The sequence below is a fragment of the Oryzias melastigma genome, linkage group LG13, assembly GCF_002922805.2.
Source record: "Oryzias melastigma strain HK-1 linkage group LG13, ASM292280v2, whole genome shotgun sequence".
NCBI classification, from domain to species: Eukaryota; Metazoa; Chordata; class Actinopteri; order Beloniformes; family Adrianichthyidae; genus Oryzias; species Oryzias melastigma.
In genome coordinates this window covers 3,705,726-3,719,017 of record NC_050524.1, presented here as the reverse complement: position 1 = coordinate 3,719,017, position 13,292 = coordinate 3,705,726, and the positions used below count along the sequence as shown (strand labels likewise).

Here is a 13,292-nt window from a genome sequence, read left to right as displayed (position 1 = left end):
AGGCGAGTCCACGAGTCCACTATGAACCTCCAGCCTCTGACCTCCTGCTGCAGGACGAGGGGGGAGTGGGGGGGCATCATAAAGAGATGTGGGCTGTCAATCATCACAGCTCTGGAGCCTTGGAAGCTGCGATAAAGTTTTCTGCAGTGGAAAACTCGTCAAACTCACCAACAGATTCCATTTGCTCAGCGATGGCTTAAATGAAATTGGCCGAGGATAAATAGGCAGTAATCTGCCCCCCAGTGGAAATACGTCTGAATCATCCAGATGGGGACAAGCTAGCAGAGAGAGCAGTGATAATTCTGAGTGAGCCAACATCCATCTGTTTAAACTATAACCAGACATGAAGCTGAAGAAGAGGAAGGACGCTCAGAGAGGAAAACAGAAGCTGCATAAAAAACATCCCATCCAAATAAACCCAAAATAAAATCAAAACCGTCTTATTCTACTGACACGAGGAGGGCGGGCTTTAGCTCAGAAAGAACAGCACAAAATGAAAAAAACATGAATTTGCTGCAAAAGATTCACCGCTGACAGCCACAGCGGCGAGCTTTACTTAACTATTGTTGAGGAGACGCAGACGCTGCGATAAACTCTACTTTATATTTTTCTCTAGTAAAATCATCCCGGTGCTCTTCTAATTATGATTAGCCTGTTTTAAGCAAAAATCAAAAAGCATTTGTCGTTTTTTAAGACATTTTCTGCAGAGCTCATCAGAAATTCTCACCTGGGTTGTGGGCGGGGCTTTTAGCACAGAAATTAGCTCTGCTAATCTCCCATCAGCCCTTTGTTTACGCTTATAGTACCTCACAAAATCAAGCTACATGTTAAGTTAAAAACACAGTTTTCATTGGAGTGGTCATTTAAGGAAGTAAAACCAGTAAATATTTACTTCAAACATCACCAGAAAACTGAATTTGTCTTTTAAGCCAAAATATTGTGACTGAGAAAGACAAAAAAAAAAAATCAAGTGAACATCTAGAAAGGTGTGTCATTACAGAGTGAAAATTTATATTTTAAATAATTTTAGTTGATACTGAAACTCATTCAAAGATTTTTACCGTAGCTTTTCCTTCAATCTTTTGTTTCTATAGATGTATTTTTATTGACTCATTTTGAGTGTGTTCTATTTTAGCAAACTCTAGAAAAGTTTTTGGTTAATCTAAGTGTTTTAAGAGCTTTTAATAATGGTTTAGCTTGTTTTTAATTAATTTTAAAATGAAGCTTTCGATTTAAAGACACTCCGATGAAAGTAATAGTTTTTATGTTTTTAAAGTTATTGTTTCATTTTTCTGATAATGGAGAACATAAAGAAAATTAAGCTCAAAATTACATTTCTGAGTATTTATCAGATGATAAAATGTTAAAAAGAATGTATTTGTAATGTAGAAAATACGCTGAGACTGTGTCCAAGAAACCGACAGAGATTTTTTGATTTTGGCTCAAAACGGCATAATCAGAATTAAAAGATAAATTTAAAAGTGACCTGAGAGAGACTTTAAGCTCTTTTACTAATATTCTATCATTCTGAAGTTTTTGCAGCATTTTTTCCGATTGATACAAGCTTTATATTTTGATATTTGACAGACTAGTTTACAACATTTTCACCTAATTTATTATTTTTTCTTTTAAAGTTTAACTTTTTGCTCTTACAGGAAATATCATTCATTTTTAGCTAGCTTAGCATGTAGCGTTTATTGATGCATTTGAACTATTTTTAACCTTGTAAAGACCACAACAGCCAAAATAAATTTAAAAAATTCACAAAAAACTCAAATTATTTGGAATTAAGAAATTCTTAAACCCTTTGCTGAGACTGACTAAAACATTTTTTCACTATTTTTTTTTAAAGAAATATAGATTGTATCAGTTATATTTCGTCAGGTGATTTAAGGTTTTGCCCACAACAACGTTAGCTTAAACAACCTAAACGTTGACATGAAAGTTCAAGAAAAAAAGCATGTTATTACTCAGATTTGATCAAGACAATTTCTAAGACGATGTAACTGTATTATAATGAATTTATTATCAAGTAATTTGCAGTTTTTCAATAGAGAAATGAGTCTTTTAAAGAAAGTGAACAACAATTCTCACCATAAAGCCTTGGAAATGTTGCTAAATTTTCCCACCAAAAGTGTTTTTGAGATTTCACGGAAGCTGCCATTTTGAAACGATCAGGAAAAGCCCTTCTACTGCCCCCAGTGGAATGATGATGAACTGCAGGGCAGAAAACATGGACCAAGTTGGGGTTAAAGTCAAGTTTTGATCGTGCTTATGAGGAAGGAGTCTCAAAAATACAAATGATTATAGGGAGGAGGTCCTCCATTTTCCCCTTTAATCTTTCAAATGTAGAATTTTGGAGTTTATTATCTTCTTTCATTTTATAATTTTACACAAAAATCTTCAACAATTTCAGCTATCTTCTATTTAATCTAATCCAACATTGTTCATTGTTTGTCTCCTATTTTCCCTTTTTGTTTTAACTGTTTAGGTAGAGAATAGATATATTATTTTAACTTTTTTTTTTATTAATACCACCCGTCTAAATCTGGACAAAAAATACAATTTTCATTTTTAATCGTTAGTTTTTTTCCGGCTTGATTAGAAGTGATGAGAGTTTTCTCTCCGATGTGATTGTAACCGTGTTTTTTGTCTAGCAGGAATGTTTCTTTTATTTGTGTGTTTCTCGGTTCCACATGTTCCCCCATGTTTGGGAAGGTGGTTGTTGTTCTTTGGCAGACGTCCCACACATCTGTCCCCGTCCTCATAAAGAGTATTTCTGCTGAACCTGCAGCTGAACTGATCAAATTTGCTTTACAACATTTGAAACACAGAGAAAAGAAAGAAACGGCGGCGCCTTTTCCCCGTCCAGCTGTTTGCCAACCTGCTTCTCTGTTCGTGACCTCAGTCAAATCTGCTGCCATTTCTTTTTCTGTTGAGGCAGAAATTCATAACAGAAACTCACCAGCTGCTCTGGGTCCAGTATTTAGGAGGTTCTGGAGAATAAAACTGTTTTAAGGACACTGTAGTTTTAGACTATAATTCTTTGAAAATTCTGAATCTGAACATTTTCATATGAAATTCCTCCAGTTTACTACAAAAACTACAATAATAGCTGAAGTAAAACACTTTTTCATTAAGAACATTTGAACCACATTTGACCCTTTAATAGCTATACTGAGAGCCTAAAATGTTTAATATTAACAAATTTTTTTTTTTTTTCAATTTTTTTCATTTATCATTTTTTGGCTGCTGTTACCCCAAAATGAACAAACAAAAAAAGGTCAAACTAACTTCAAAGGCCCAGAAAAAAACTTTTTTTTGTATGTCTTCTCTTGATATGTGGTTTATTTTCAGATCTGTGTAGAGATTTGACTTTACAGTATATTATTGGTATTGTTTGTGTGAAGGAGATCTCCAAGCAGAATAAACAAACGTATAGATTTTTATTTCTTTATTTATGGAATCTAAATCATTAAAGTAATACATCGGGAGAATCTAAATCACTTCTGTCTTCAGGCTTGAGTTAACACATTGTTGTGGTAATAGAAAAATTAAAATAATTAAAACTAAATGAAAATTTTAATAAAAAAATATTTTTAAAAGTTGTTTATTAGTAAATCCCATTAAAACCAAATTATTTATCCAATGACTAACTTGTGGCAACTATGGTATTTTCTGGAGTATAAATCCCACCAGAGTATAAAACTAATTGTTTTATACAAGTACAAGAACAAGTACAAGACTGGAGTAAAAGTTACAGCAGCCAAACTGCATAATAAAGAAGATAAAACGATCATAAATTGCACTATGTAAAAAAAAAAAAAAGCAAATTACACCCCCAAAAATACAGTGGAATTTTTGGAGTATAAGGTGCATTTTTAAAGAAGTAGATTACAGAGAAAAGGACAACAGCTAAAATGCTATTCTGGTTTCTAGAGTAGCGAACAACTCACCAGTTTTCTTCTTGTATGTTTATCTTTAGCACTTTAGTAACTGGTGCGGCTAAAACATCATTTGTGTTGGTTTCTATCACTTTCAGAGAGACTTTTGCAGATCATGTTTTAGTTTTATAACTTTTCAACACTGGAACTTTAGAGATGTTGCCGACAACACCTAAATAACATGTTTTTTTTTTCAATTATCTTTTTCTAAACTAACTTTACCCGATTAGCTGATTCTGATGAACACTTCAGAATCCAATGAAAGTAGAGTAACAGTAAATACAAGAATGAGAAACTCTTGAGCTAAAGCTCTGGTTTAAAGGGTTAAAAGAAAGCAAAGAATCAAAGATTTAAAGTTTTTTGACAACAGGATGTACATTGGTGTAAAATTTGACTTTTTTAACATAAGAGTGAGTGGAAAATATCTCCTTCTGACCCCAAACTCCAGTGGTTCATGCAGGAACTGCAGCATTTGGAGGCTGGAGGCTTAATGCTGATATACCTGATAGAGGAACATTGTCAAATAACTAAATTTAAGAGATCTCGTTCATAAAAGCTTTAACTTTATTTTGGGATGCGAGCTAAGAAACCAGATCCAGTAAATAAAGAGAAATGAAAGATTATTATTCGCTTTGTCTGCAGTCATGATTTTATGTTCAACAGTTTATGGTGGTTAACCCTGAAAACCAAAACATTTGGACTGACACTCTTTTATTCACAAAGAGCTTCATATTAACTGAATGTTTCTTAGCTTCTTGGGTGATTTATGTGTCTGGAAGTTTCTATGATCCCAAACACAGAGAAAAAGCTGATCCAGTGGATCTATGCAATGATGTTTATAGTTTTTATGGCCGGAGAAACTTAATAAACACATTCAAGTCCAACAAGTTTATGTCTTTGCATGTAGACCTTCATCTTCATGATGATGTCAGGTGTTACGTCTCTTCATTAACCCGATCTGATTCTGTTCTTTTCTAGAACTTTACGTTCATGCAGCAGAATTACTCAAAGGTTGTGTCGTGGTCCAGGTGGATTCTGATTGGGTCTGCTGCAAAGTGATAATGGACACAGAGAAAAGAAATTCTGGTCAAGTCGACAAGATAACCAGAAGAACAGAAACTTGGAACATTGGGGGAAGACGTTTCTCCAGAGTTCATCACAACAGAGATCTTAGAACAATCCTCATATGTTTATGATGGACATGACAGGATCTCTGTCCCATTTGAAATGTTACTTTTAGTTTGTAGTCTGGAACGTTCAAGCCCCTCTGACCTTTTAACCCCGTCCTCTTCAGCCCGATCCTTGAGGTCTTAGCATCCCAAAAACCCGCTTTAAGACGAGGAGACGTCTCCTTCCAACCCGTTGATCCTCGTCTGTGGAGCTCCGCCCACTGCTGTTGCGTCAGACCGACTCCGTTGAGTGTTTTAAATCGCAGGTTTATTCAGGAGAGCTTTTAGTTGACTTGAGCCCTTTTTTACTGTGTTTTTAGTTGTTTTTATTACTTCTGTGTTTCGACTTGATTTTATGCTCTTTTTGTAAAACACTTTGTGATTCTTTCTGTGAAAAGTGCTACAGAAATAAAGATTTTCTATTCCACAAACAGCAATGTTGAATTTGATATGAAATAGTTTGTTGTCGGTCTTGTTTACTTTATTGTGTGATACAGTGAATATGTGTCAATAAATATATTTATTACACATTAACTGAAGAAAATGTTTGTTGATCAGAGTTAATGGTGGATATTTCTCTAATCAAAATGATCTCTAAACAATTTGTGGATTTTGTTTCTTTGAAAAACTTCATCCTCTGAACAAAAACAAGAGGATCAATTAACGAACGTGTCAAAAGTCAAGGCCCGGGGGCCGGGTCCGGCCCTCCAGATCATTTTAAGTTATTGTTATTAATGGATCGATGTTATCTTGAGCTCATTTTTAACTTGTATAATTTTGACAAAATATATTTTTATGGAGAGTAAAATAATGAAAGTTATTTAAGGTTTAAGTTGATTTATTCTGGAATAATATTCCTGCATCTTTATTATTCATAATTATGTTAAAAAGTTAAAGATATAGTTTTAGTGTTCAGTAAATGTTCATCCTGTTTGGCCCGCGACCTCAGGTGTGTTTTGGATTTCGTCTCCCTGTGTGATTGAGTTTGACAGTTGACTACTCGTCGTGGGAACAAAAACCACAGAATTAAAGTAACTGTAATTGATTGAATATTTATTTCTATAATAGGCAGATACACCGGACCTCCTTCACACACATTCAACACACCTGAGAGGAAACAAGAACCTTCCAGATCTTTCACATCTGCACCAGAAACCTGAAACTCTGCAGAACACAGAAAATTCTCTTTGTGGCGTTGAAGCTTCGTCTTGGATTCGGATTCTGTTGGCGTCTGTAAAACCCGGGAAGCGCTGGAGGGGGGGGGGCTTTACTACAGATGGTGAGCTGCGACAGCTCCAGAGGTGCCGGAGCTCATTAGGAAGCAGGAGCACGCTCCGGTGCGGAGCGGCGAGGGACGATGGGAGAACGGGGGAGACCGCCACCCAGAACCCGCCGCTGCCTTTGTGCCTCAGACTGCGGCAGGAGATCGGTTCTGTGTCGGCTCAGGAGTTCAGCCACAGAGATGACCTGGACTGTGGCGCCACCTTCCTGTCAGGCTCGTGTGGATGAAGGCTTCCCTGAATCTTGGGCTTGACGCCTTCAATCTGCTGGAGTGTTGTGTAAATGCGCGCCGTGTCGGCGTGGCGGATTTACGAGCCGCAGGCGGCGTTCCACGTGGAGGTTCATTCCTTCAGGGTGAAGTCACCGCCCTGACGAGGAACCACAGCCAAAAATATCTTCTCTCCTCATTTTATTTTAATTCTCTTCTGGGGGGTTATGTTTTCAGACACACACATTGACCACACGTCATTTCCCAGCAGCCCCTGCTGCCGGCCTCTCTGGATCCTGAGGAGAAAACGACCCGAACGCCGGTTTACAGAGGAGTCGTGGTCGCTTTGTTTTTCTTTTTCTTCTTTGCTGAACTTGGAGCGGATTCACACCAAGAGTCTGGAGGTTCTGGTTTGACAGAGATGGGCTCCACCTTCACCTCCACCTCCCCGCTAGGCTCCACCCCCTCCTCCACCTCCTCCCTCTCCCTGTCCCTCTTCTTCTTCTTCTTCTTCCTCTTCTCCGGAGGCTCGTCTGTCTGGAGAGAAACCGTCGTCATCTCGTCCACCGGCTCCTGTTTTACCTCCACCTCCTCCGCCTTTATCCGCCTCTTTTTCTTCTTCTTCTTCTTCCTCCGTCCTTCCTCCTCCTCCTCTTCATCTACGCTGCCTCCTCCGTCTGTGGCCACCAGGGGGCGCAGGGTTGTGGATGAGACTCCCTCCACCTGGTCTTCACCCACATATGTTGAAGTGGGTGTTTTGCTGCCGAACGGGAGGAAGCGCTGCTTGAGTCCGGGCGGGATGGACGGCGCCGGGGAGGCGGGGATCACCTGGGGGTTCTGATTGGTGCTGCTGTCGCCGTAGCTTTCGCAAACGTTCAGCTGGCCTGAGAAAGGCGGAGCCAAAACCAGCTGATCCTGCTGGTCGCAGGTGAGCAGGCGAAGCTCTGAGGTGCTCCGGCGGGACGCCAAAACGCTGTAGATCTGATGACGGCTCTCTGGACCCTCGGAACCAGGAACCTTCACGGTCCGAAGACCCGAGAGAGGAAGCTGGACGCCGCTGAAGCTGCAGGGTCACAGGAGGAGACGAGGTTAGAAACCTGAGACGTATTCCAGATTACACACGTTCAGGAGCCTCTGTGAGGCTGTGGTGGAGCGTCTGGCCCTTCATCTGATGACCTCATTCAATCGATCCTGCTGGAAAAATCTCAATTAAAACAGAAAATAAAAAAATAAATTTTAAAAAAATGGTTGTGTCTGAATTCCTTCACTACTCACTACAGTGCACTATATAGTGTGTTCTTCCTATTGTAATGCTGTCTGAATCTACAATTCCAAATCATGTGCATTAGAAATTTCCCAGAAGTCTCCACAAAAAGCCAACAGTTTAAAGTCGAGTTTTAGACGTGTTTTCTTCTTTTCTGGGGATTTAAGCTCAAATTCTTGCTGCACTAAAGAATCTAGAAGAAGGACGGCGGCGTGTTCGTACCGTCGCGGGTCAAAGCTGACCGGGGCTTTGATGAGCCACAGCTCCTTCTGGTCGTCCTTCAGGCCGTCTGCGGCGGCGCTGCTGCACGCCACATGACGGAAAGACACGAATTCGGTCGGACAATCGAACCTTAAAGTCTTCCCTGTGAAAAAAAAAAAAAAAAAAAAGAGAGCAAGAAGACAAAAACATGAACTCCAACAAACCACTGCAGCTTTTTTAAACGACTATTTGAAATCTATTATTTAAAACAAAGCAGATCAATCAGGTTAAAGCGAAGGAGGAAGATCCATTAAAGTTACTGTACTTCAAAGATCTGACATTAATATTAGAAGTTATTATCTTCCTCAATGTAGAATAAAACAGGGATAAACTACATTCTTGCTGATATTCAAATTAACTATAATTTTTAGCTTGTTTAAATCCTGACAGAAGCGTTTAAGGAAATCCAAAACCCAATTGTGGTGTACCACAAGGATCCATTCTAGGTCCCATTCTGATTTCATGCTGCTACTCAGTAATGTCTTTAGACGACATTAGAGATCCACAGCTATGCCGATGATACTCAGCTCTGTGTGACTATGTCTCTTGATCTAGATCCCACTGACAAACTTCCTGAATGCACTAAAAACTTAACAAGGACAAAACAGAAACTCTGAGCATCAGGCCTGAGGCTGACCGTAAAGAAACCACACTCAAACTTCCAGTCCACATCAAACCTGTCCTAAAGTCTCTGAACTGATTCTTCTTCTAGGTTTTAAAAGTCTTAAAGGATCAGGACGTTCCTGTTTATCAGATCTCCTCAGTCGTTACAAACCCTGCAGAACTCTTAGGTTCAGATCTATCATCTATACCCACAATGAGAACCATCAGAACCAGGACCCACAGCGAGGCCATGACCTTTACCTGTGGAAAAATGTACAAATCTGACCGTTTCTGCATCTGTGGAAATTTTTAAATGGAAATGAAAGACTCTTTATTTATTTATGTGCACATTTAAACTGAATAGTGAGGATAAACCCCCAGAGATGCAACATTTCATTTTCAAGGGGGTCCTCCATTTAGAAAATTAATAACAAATGAGAGTAGAAACCAAATAAAATAGTACAAACAGAGATTAAATACACATAACAAAACACACACTCACACATATATAGTACAGACTCTCAAGATCCACCCATACTCAACATGGCATTTTAGAAAGTTTAAATAAACACATTTGTAAAAAAAAAAAAACTCAACTGAGAAAAGAAAAAAACAAATCACAGACAGTGAAAGCTAAAGCAAAGAACTTCACACCTAAATCATTCATTTTAGGGCTGTGAACATTAACACATTAGCGCATGCGATTAATAAAAAAAAATTAACGCATTAATATGTATTAATGCAAATTAATCGAAGAAACAGTCCTTTGCTTTAACTCGGTTCAGGCTTCCACGGTGTACGTTCGGTGGGTATTATGAAAGAGATAAATATTCAATTTGTTTTTAGTATTTTATTTTTGTTATTTTTGTGGTTTAGATCACTTTCTCACAAAAAGCAGACTATTTGATCCACAGTCCGGTGTCATATTGTACAAATACATTTTATCTGGTAAAACATTGCGATTAATCGTGATTAATCCCAACACAAAAGGGCGATTAATCAGATTTTTTTGTATTTGATTGACAGCAGTAATTTGAAAAAAAAATGTTTTAAATGTAGAGTTTTGTGTGCGATTTCTTATTGGGACTCTTCGCACATAAGTGGTCGGCAAATACTGAGACTAAAACAGAACTTATAGCAATTAATCGCGATAAATTTTTCCAGGTTTGCGATTGATTAGTTAATTTTTTTTATCGATTCCCGGAAATTCATTTATATTTTTTTTACTTGACTTTTAAGTATTTTTATTCCCAAACTATCTGCCACAGCGTTCCAATCCAATGTTTGTCTTTTATGTTGTTGTTTATAGTCTCCTGTTTTATGACTTATAATAGTTTTTACCTACATTTATACATCTATTACGTCAAAAACCTCGTGGTGTATTAATGTTGATGACAAGGTCTCTTAAATAAAAGTGAGTAATTTTCCATCACGTGAAGGATGAAACTGAATTAATACTTTTAAAAGCAAAAATCTGCAAACATTTTGCAGCTTTGTAACAAATGTACAAATATTTTTTTAAGTACCAAACAAATGGAAACCATTGAGTACTACTGATAAATCTACTGAAAACCAAGTATTATAGTATTATTAGTTTTAGTATAAAACAAGTATTATTGCAGTGACGCTGCCTTATGAACTTTGTTTCTGTTTGTAACACAAGTTAACAGAGTAAATCTAAGTCTGTCTGACCCATCTCTGCACTGAAATAACTAGATAGCAGCAGTGGAGCTGTTTTCAGGAGCATCCATGTGTCTGGACTTACCGGGCTGTTTCGGCTCTTCGGCTGTTTCCGGAGCGGGATTCTCCGCTTCGTCTTCACTTGACGACGACGACACGTCTTTCGGCATTTCTGTGTTTTAAAAAAGCTGCAGTTTGCCAATAAAAATAAGTCTAAACCTCCTCGACTCTTATGCCCCAGGAAGCCGCACATGTGTTGACCAAAAGAAAAAAAAAAAAAGCCGTGACCTTTGATGGGTTCACTTCCGCTGCAGTGGTCGCTGTAGTTTTTGTTATAGTTGTTTTCCTGCTGTTTGTGTCGGCCACAGCTGAAGATTTCACTCCACCTCCCACAATGCACCTCGTTCCGTTACGTAAGGCTCAGGCGTCAGTCAGAGAAACGGTTGACAGCAGCGAGCGTGTAGGCCGAAGCTGGTAAACAACGCAAACGTTTGGGAAAGGAACGGAAACGGCGGCGGTGTTCGGGTTCGGGTTCTTTCGTTACGATGTCTAACGTTGTTTTACGGTGTTTCGTGGTCCGTTAGCGGGTTTTTGTCAGCAGAAGAGAGTCTGCGCACCTGTCAGAGCTAAATAGGTTAACCTAGCTAACCTGAGCTAGCGCGAAGCTAGTAGCCCGCCCAGGTTAGCTCAGGTAGGCGGCCGGCCATGTCGTCGCCCTCCTCCTCCAGGCGCCAGTGGTGCTACCTGTGCGACCTGCCGAAGATGCCCTGGACGGTGGTGTGGGACTTCAGCGAGGTGGTCTGCCGCGGCTGCGTCAACTACGAGGGCGCGAACCAGATCGAGTTCTTGATCGCGAGCGCGCGGCAGCTGAAGCGCTCCCACAGCATGCAGGACGGCAGCGTCCGCTCGCCCGGCCCGTCGCTCAACAAGCAGGGAGCCCCCGCCAGAGGAGAGGCGGGGGCGGACGGAGCCCGGCCGCACAACGAGCGCTTCGACCGGGGTGGCAGAGCAGAGAGCGGCGGCTCCACGGCCCGCGTGCCGCCCAACGGGCTGCACCGCGACGGGCAGCCCGCTCCGGAGGTGAACCGCCAAAGCCCCAGCCTCAGCCGCAGACCCATGCTGGGGGCGGCCATACCCCCCAGTCTAGTGACTCAGAGCATCGCGGGGATCCCGCACGGGCTGTTTGCGGGCGTGCCCGCGGGTCTGACCGCCAGAACAGCCCCCATGAGCAGCCCCATGATCTTCCCCGCGCCGGTGCTGGCCGAGATGAGCCGGCGGCAGCAGCTGGGCATGGGCATGGGGATGCCCCCGTTCATGACCCAGGAGCTGGAGCGGGAGCTGAACTCCTCACAGAGCAAGGTGCAGGCGCACGCCGCCGCCACCGTGACCGGCAGCAGCTCCAGCAAGACCCTCCCCTCCTCCTCCTTCTCCATGGCCGGGGGTGTGAGCCAGACCAGCCCCAAACCCGCCTCATCGCCAGCCAGGCAGCCACGCCCCCCAACCGCCAGGTCCGGAGGGGAGCCGCTGGGGTCCAGCACGTCGGCGGAGGCCGCCACGACGGCCGCAGCTTTACCCAACAGCGGGGCGTCCGAGCAGGGAGGGGCATCTGCCAGCAGCGCCCACTCCGCCGGAAACACCCTGTCCTGCACCCTGTGCCACGAACGGCTGGAGGACACCCACTTTGTTCAGTGCCCATCTGTGCCGGGACACAGGTCGGTCTGCCGCCAGCGCCTCCTTCACGCTTCACATCCGTCCTCCTCATTACCCTCTCCTCCTCCTCCAGGTTCTGCTTTCCCTGCACCAGGGTGTACATCCAGAGCCGGCGGGGCGACGGCGAGGTGTACTGCCCCAGTGGGGAGCGCTGCCCTCTGGATAACTCCCCCAACAGCCCCCCGTGGGCCTTCATGCAGGGAGAGGTTTCTACCATACTGGGAACGGGCGGAGCTCCTGCTCCCGCAGGTGGAGCTGCCGCAGGCCAAGCAGCCGCAGCCGGGTCGGGCCCCTCAGCGCCGTCTGCCAGCGCGGACGTCACTGTCAAGAAGGAGCGAGAGACGTGATGTTTAACAGGCAGGTCCTCCGTAAACTCAATCACACAAGGGGCCAAAACGAAAAACACAGCTGAGGTCGTTTATGAACATTTATTCATAAATTTTAAAACTTTAAAACCGTAACTTTGAAACATAATTATGAACTAGATAAGTAGTATTACCTGTGATAATGCTAGTGTGAATGCTGTAAGCTGAATTTGATACCCGAAGATGCTGAAATTGATAGCTAGCTAAAATATTAGCTAAATGCCAAATTAGCCTAAAAAAGCCCAGATTAGCCAAAACAGCTAGCATGTAGCTGAAATATTAGCTAAACTCCAAAATAGCCTAAAAAATCTTAGTAAATGCTAAAATAGTCCAAAAAGCTAACAGAATGTCAATTTTTAAAACTAACTTTTTAACATAATTATTAATAAAAAGACAGGAATATTATTCCAGAATAAATCAACTTAAACCTTCAATAATTTTCAATATTTTATTCTCCATAAAAATATATTTTGACAAAATTATACAAGTTAGAAATGAGCACAAGATAACATCCAGTCATTAAAACAATAAAATAAAATGATCTGGAGGGCCGGATAGAATTACCCTGAGGGCCGGATCTGGCCCCCGGGCCTTAACTTTGACACATGTGGTTTAGCACCAGAGTATTTGAATTCAACCTTCTGCATCCTGATGCTTCTTCTTCTGTTGTTTTTCCTAAAAGTCGTAACGTCCGATCTCTCTTTTCTCAGAATCTCCTTCAGGACGAGGTTTATTCTCTGCTGAAGGTTCCAGAGGAGGAGGCGTGTCCATAAAGCAGCTCCCATCATTCAGCGGCGTTCTCAGCAG

At 41.6% G+C, this 13,292-nt stretch overlaps 2 protein-coding genes across 2 annotated transcripts in view; one reads left to right on the top strand and one right to left on the bottom strand.

The window, feature by feature from the left end:
• The window catches only part of LOC112149735, a gene marked incomplete at its 5' end in the record, with an annotated part of 35,103 nt that extends 24,444 nt beyond the window's left edge, over window positions 1–10,659 (bottom strand). The window contains 3 exon segments of the mRNA XM_024277642.2: window positions 7,064–7,665; window positions 8,089–8,230; window positions 10,496–10,659. Of these exon segments, the coding sequence (XP_024133410.1) occupies window positions 7,064–7,665; window positions 8,089–8,230; window positions 10,496–10,580 (829 nt within the window).
• Window positions 10,650–13,292, top strand: LOC112149752 (interferon regulatory factor 2-binding protein 1). The gene is made up of 3 exons (XM_024277664.2): window positions 10,650–12,122; window positions 12,194–12,477; window positions 13,196–13,292. The coding sequence occupies exons 1-2, from the start codon at window positions 11,116–11,118 to the stop codon at window positions 12,465–12,467; spliced, it is 1,281 nt and encodes a 426-aa protein (XP_024133432.1). The 5' UTR covers window positions 10,650–11,115; the 3' UTR covers window positions 12,468–12,477; window positions 13,196–13,292.

Excerpts from the sequence above, each read along its gene's own strand:
- LOC112149752 (XM_024277664.2), top strand. The coding sequence starts at position 11,116 with ATGTCGTCGCCCTCCTCCTCCAGGCGCCAGTGGTGCTACCTGTGCGAC. Across the intron at positions 12,123-12,193 it reads CCATCTGTGCCGGGACACAG|GTTCTGCTTTCCCTGCACCA; the intron begins GTCGGTCTGCCG and ends CTCCTCCTCCAG.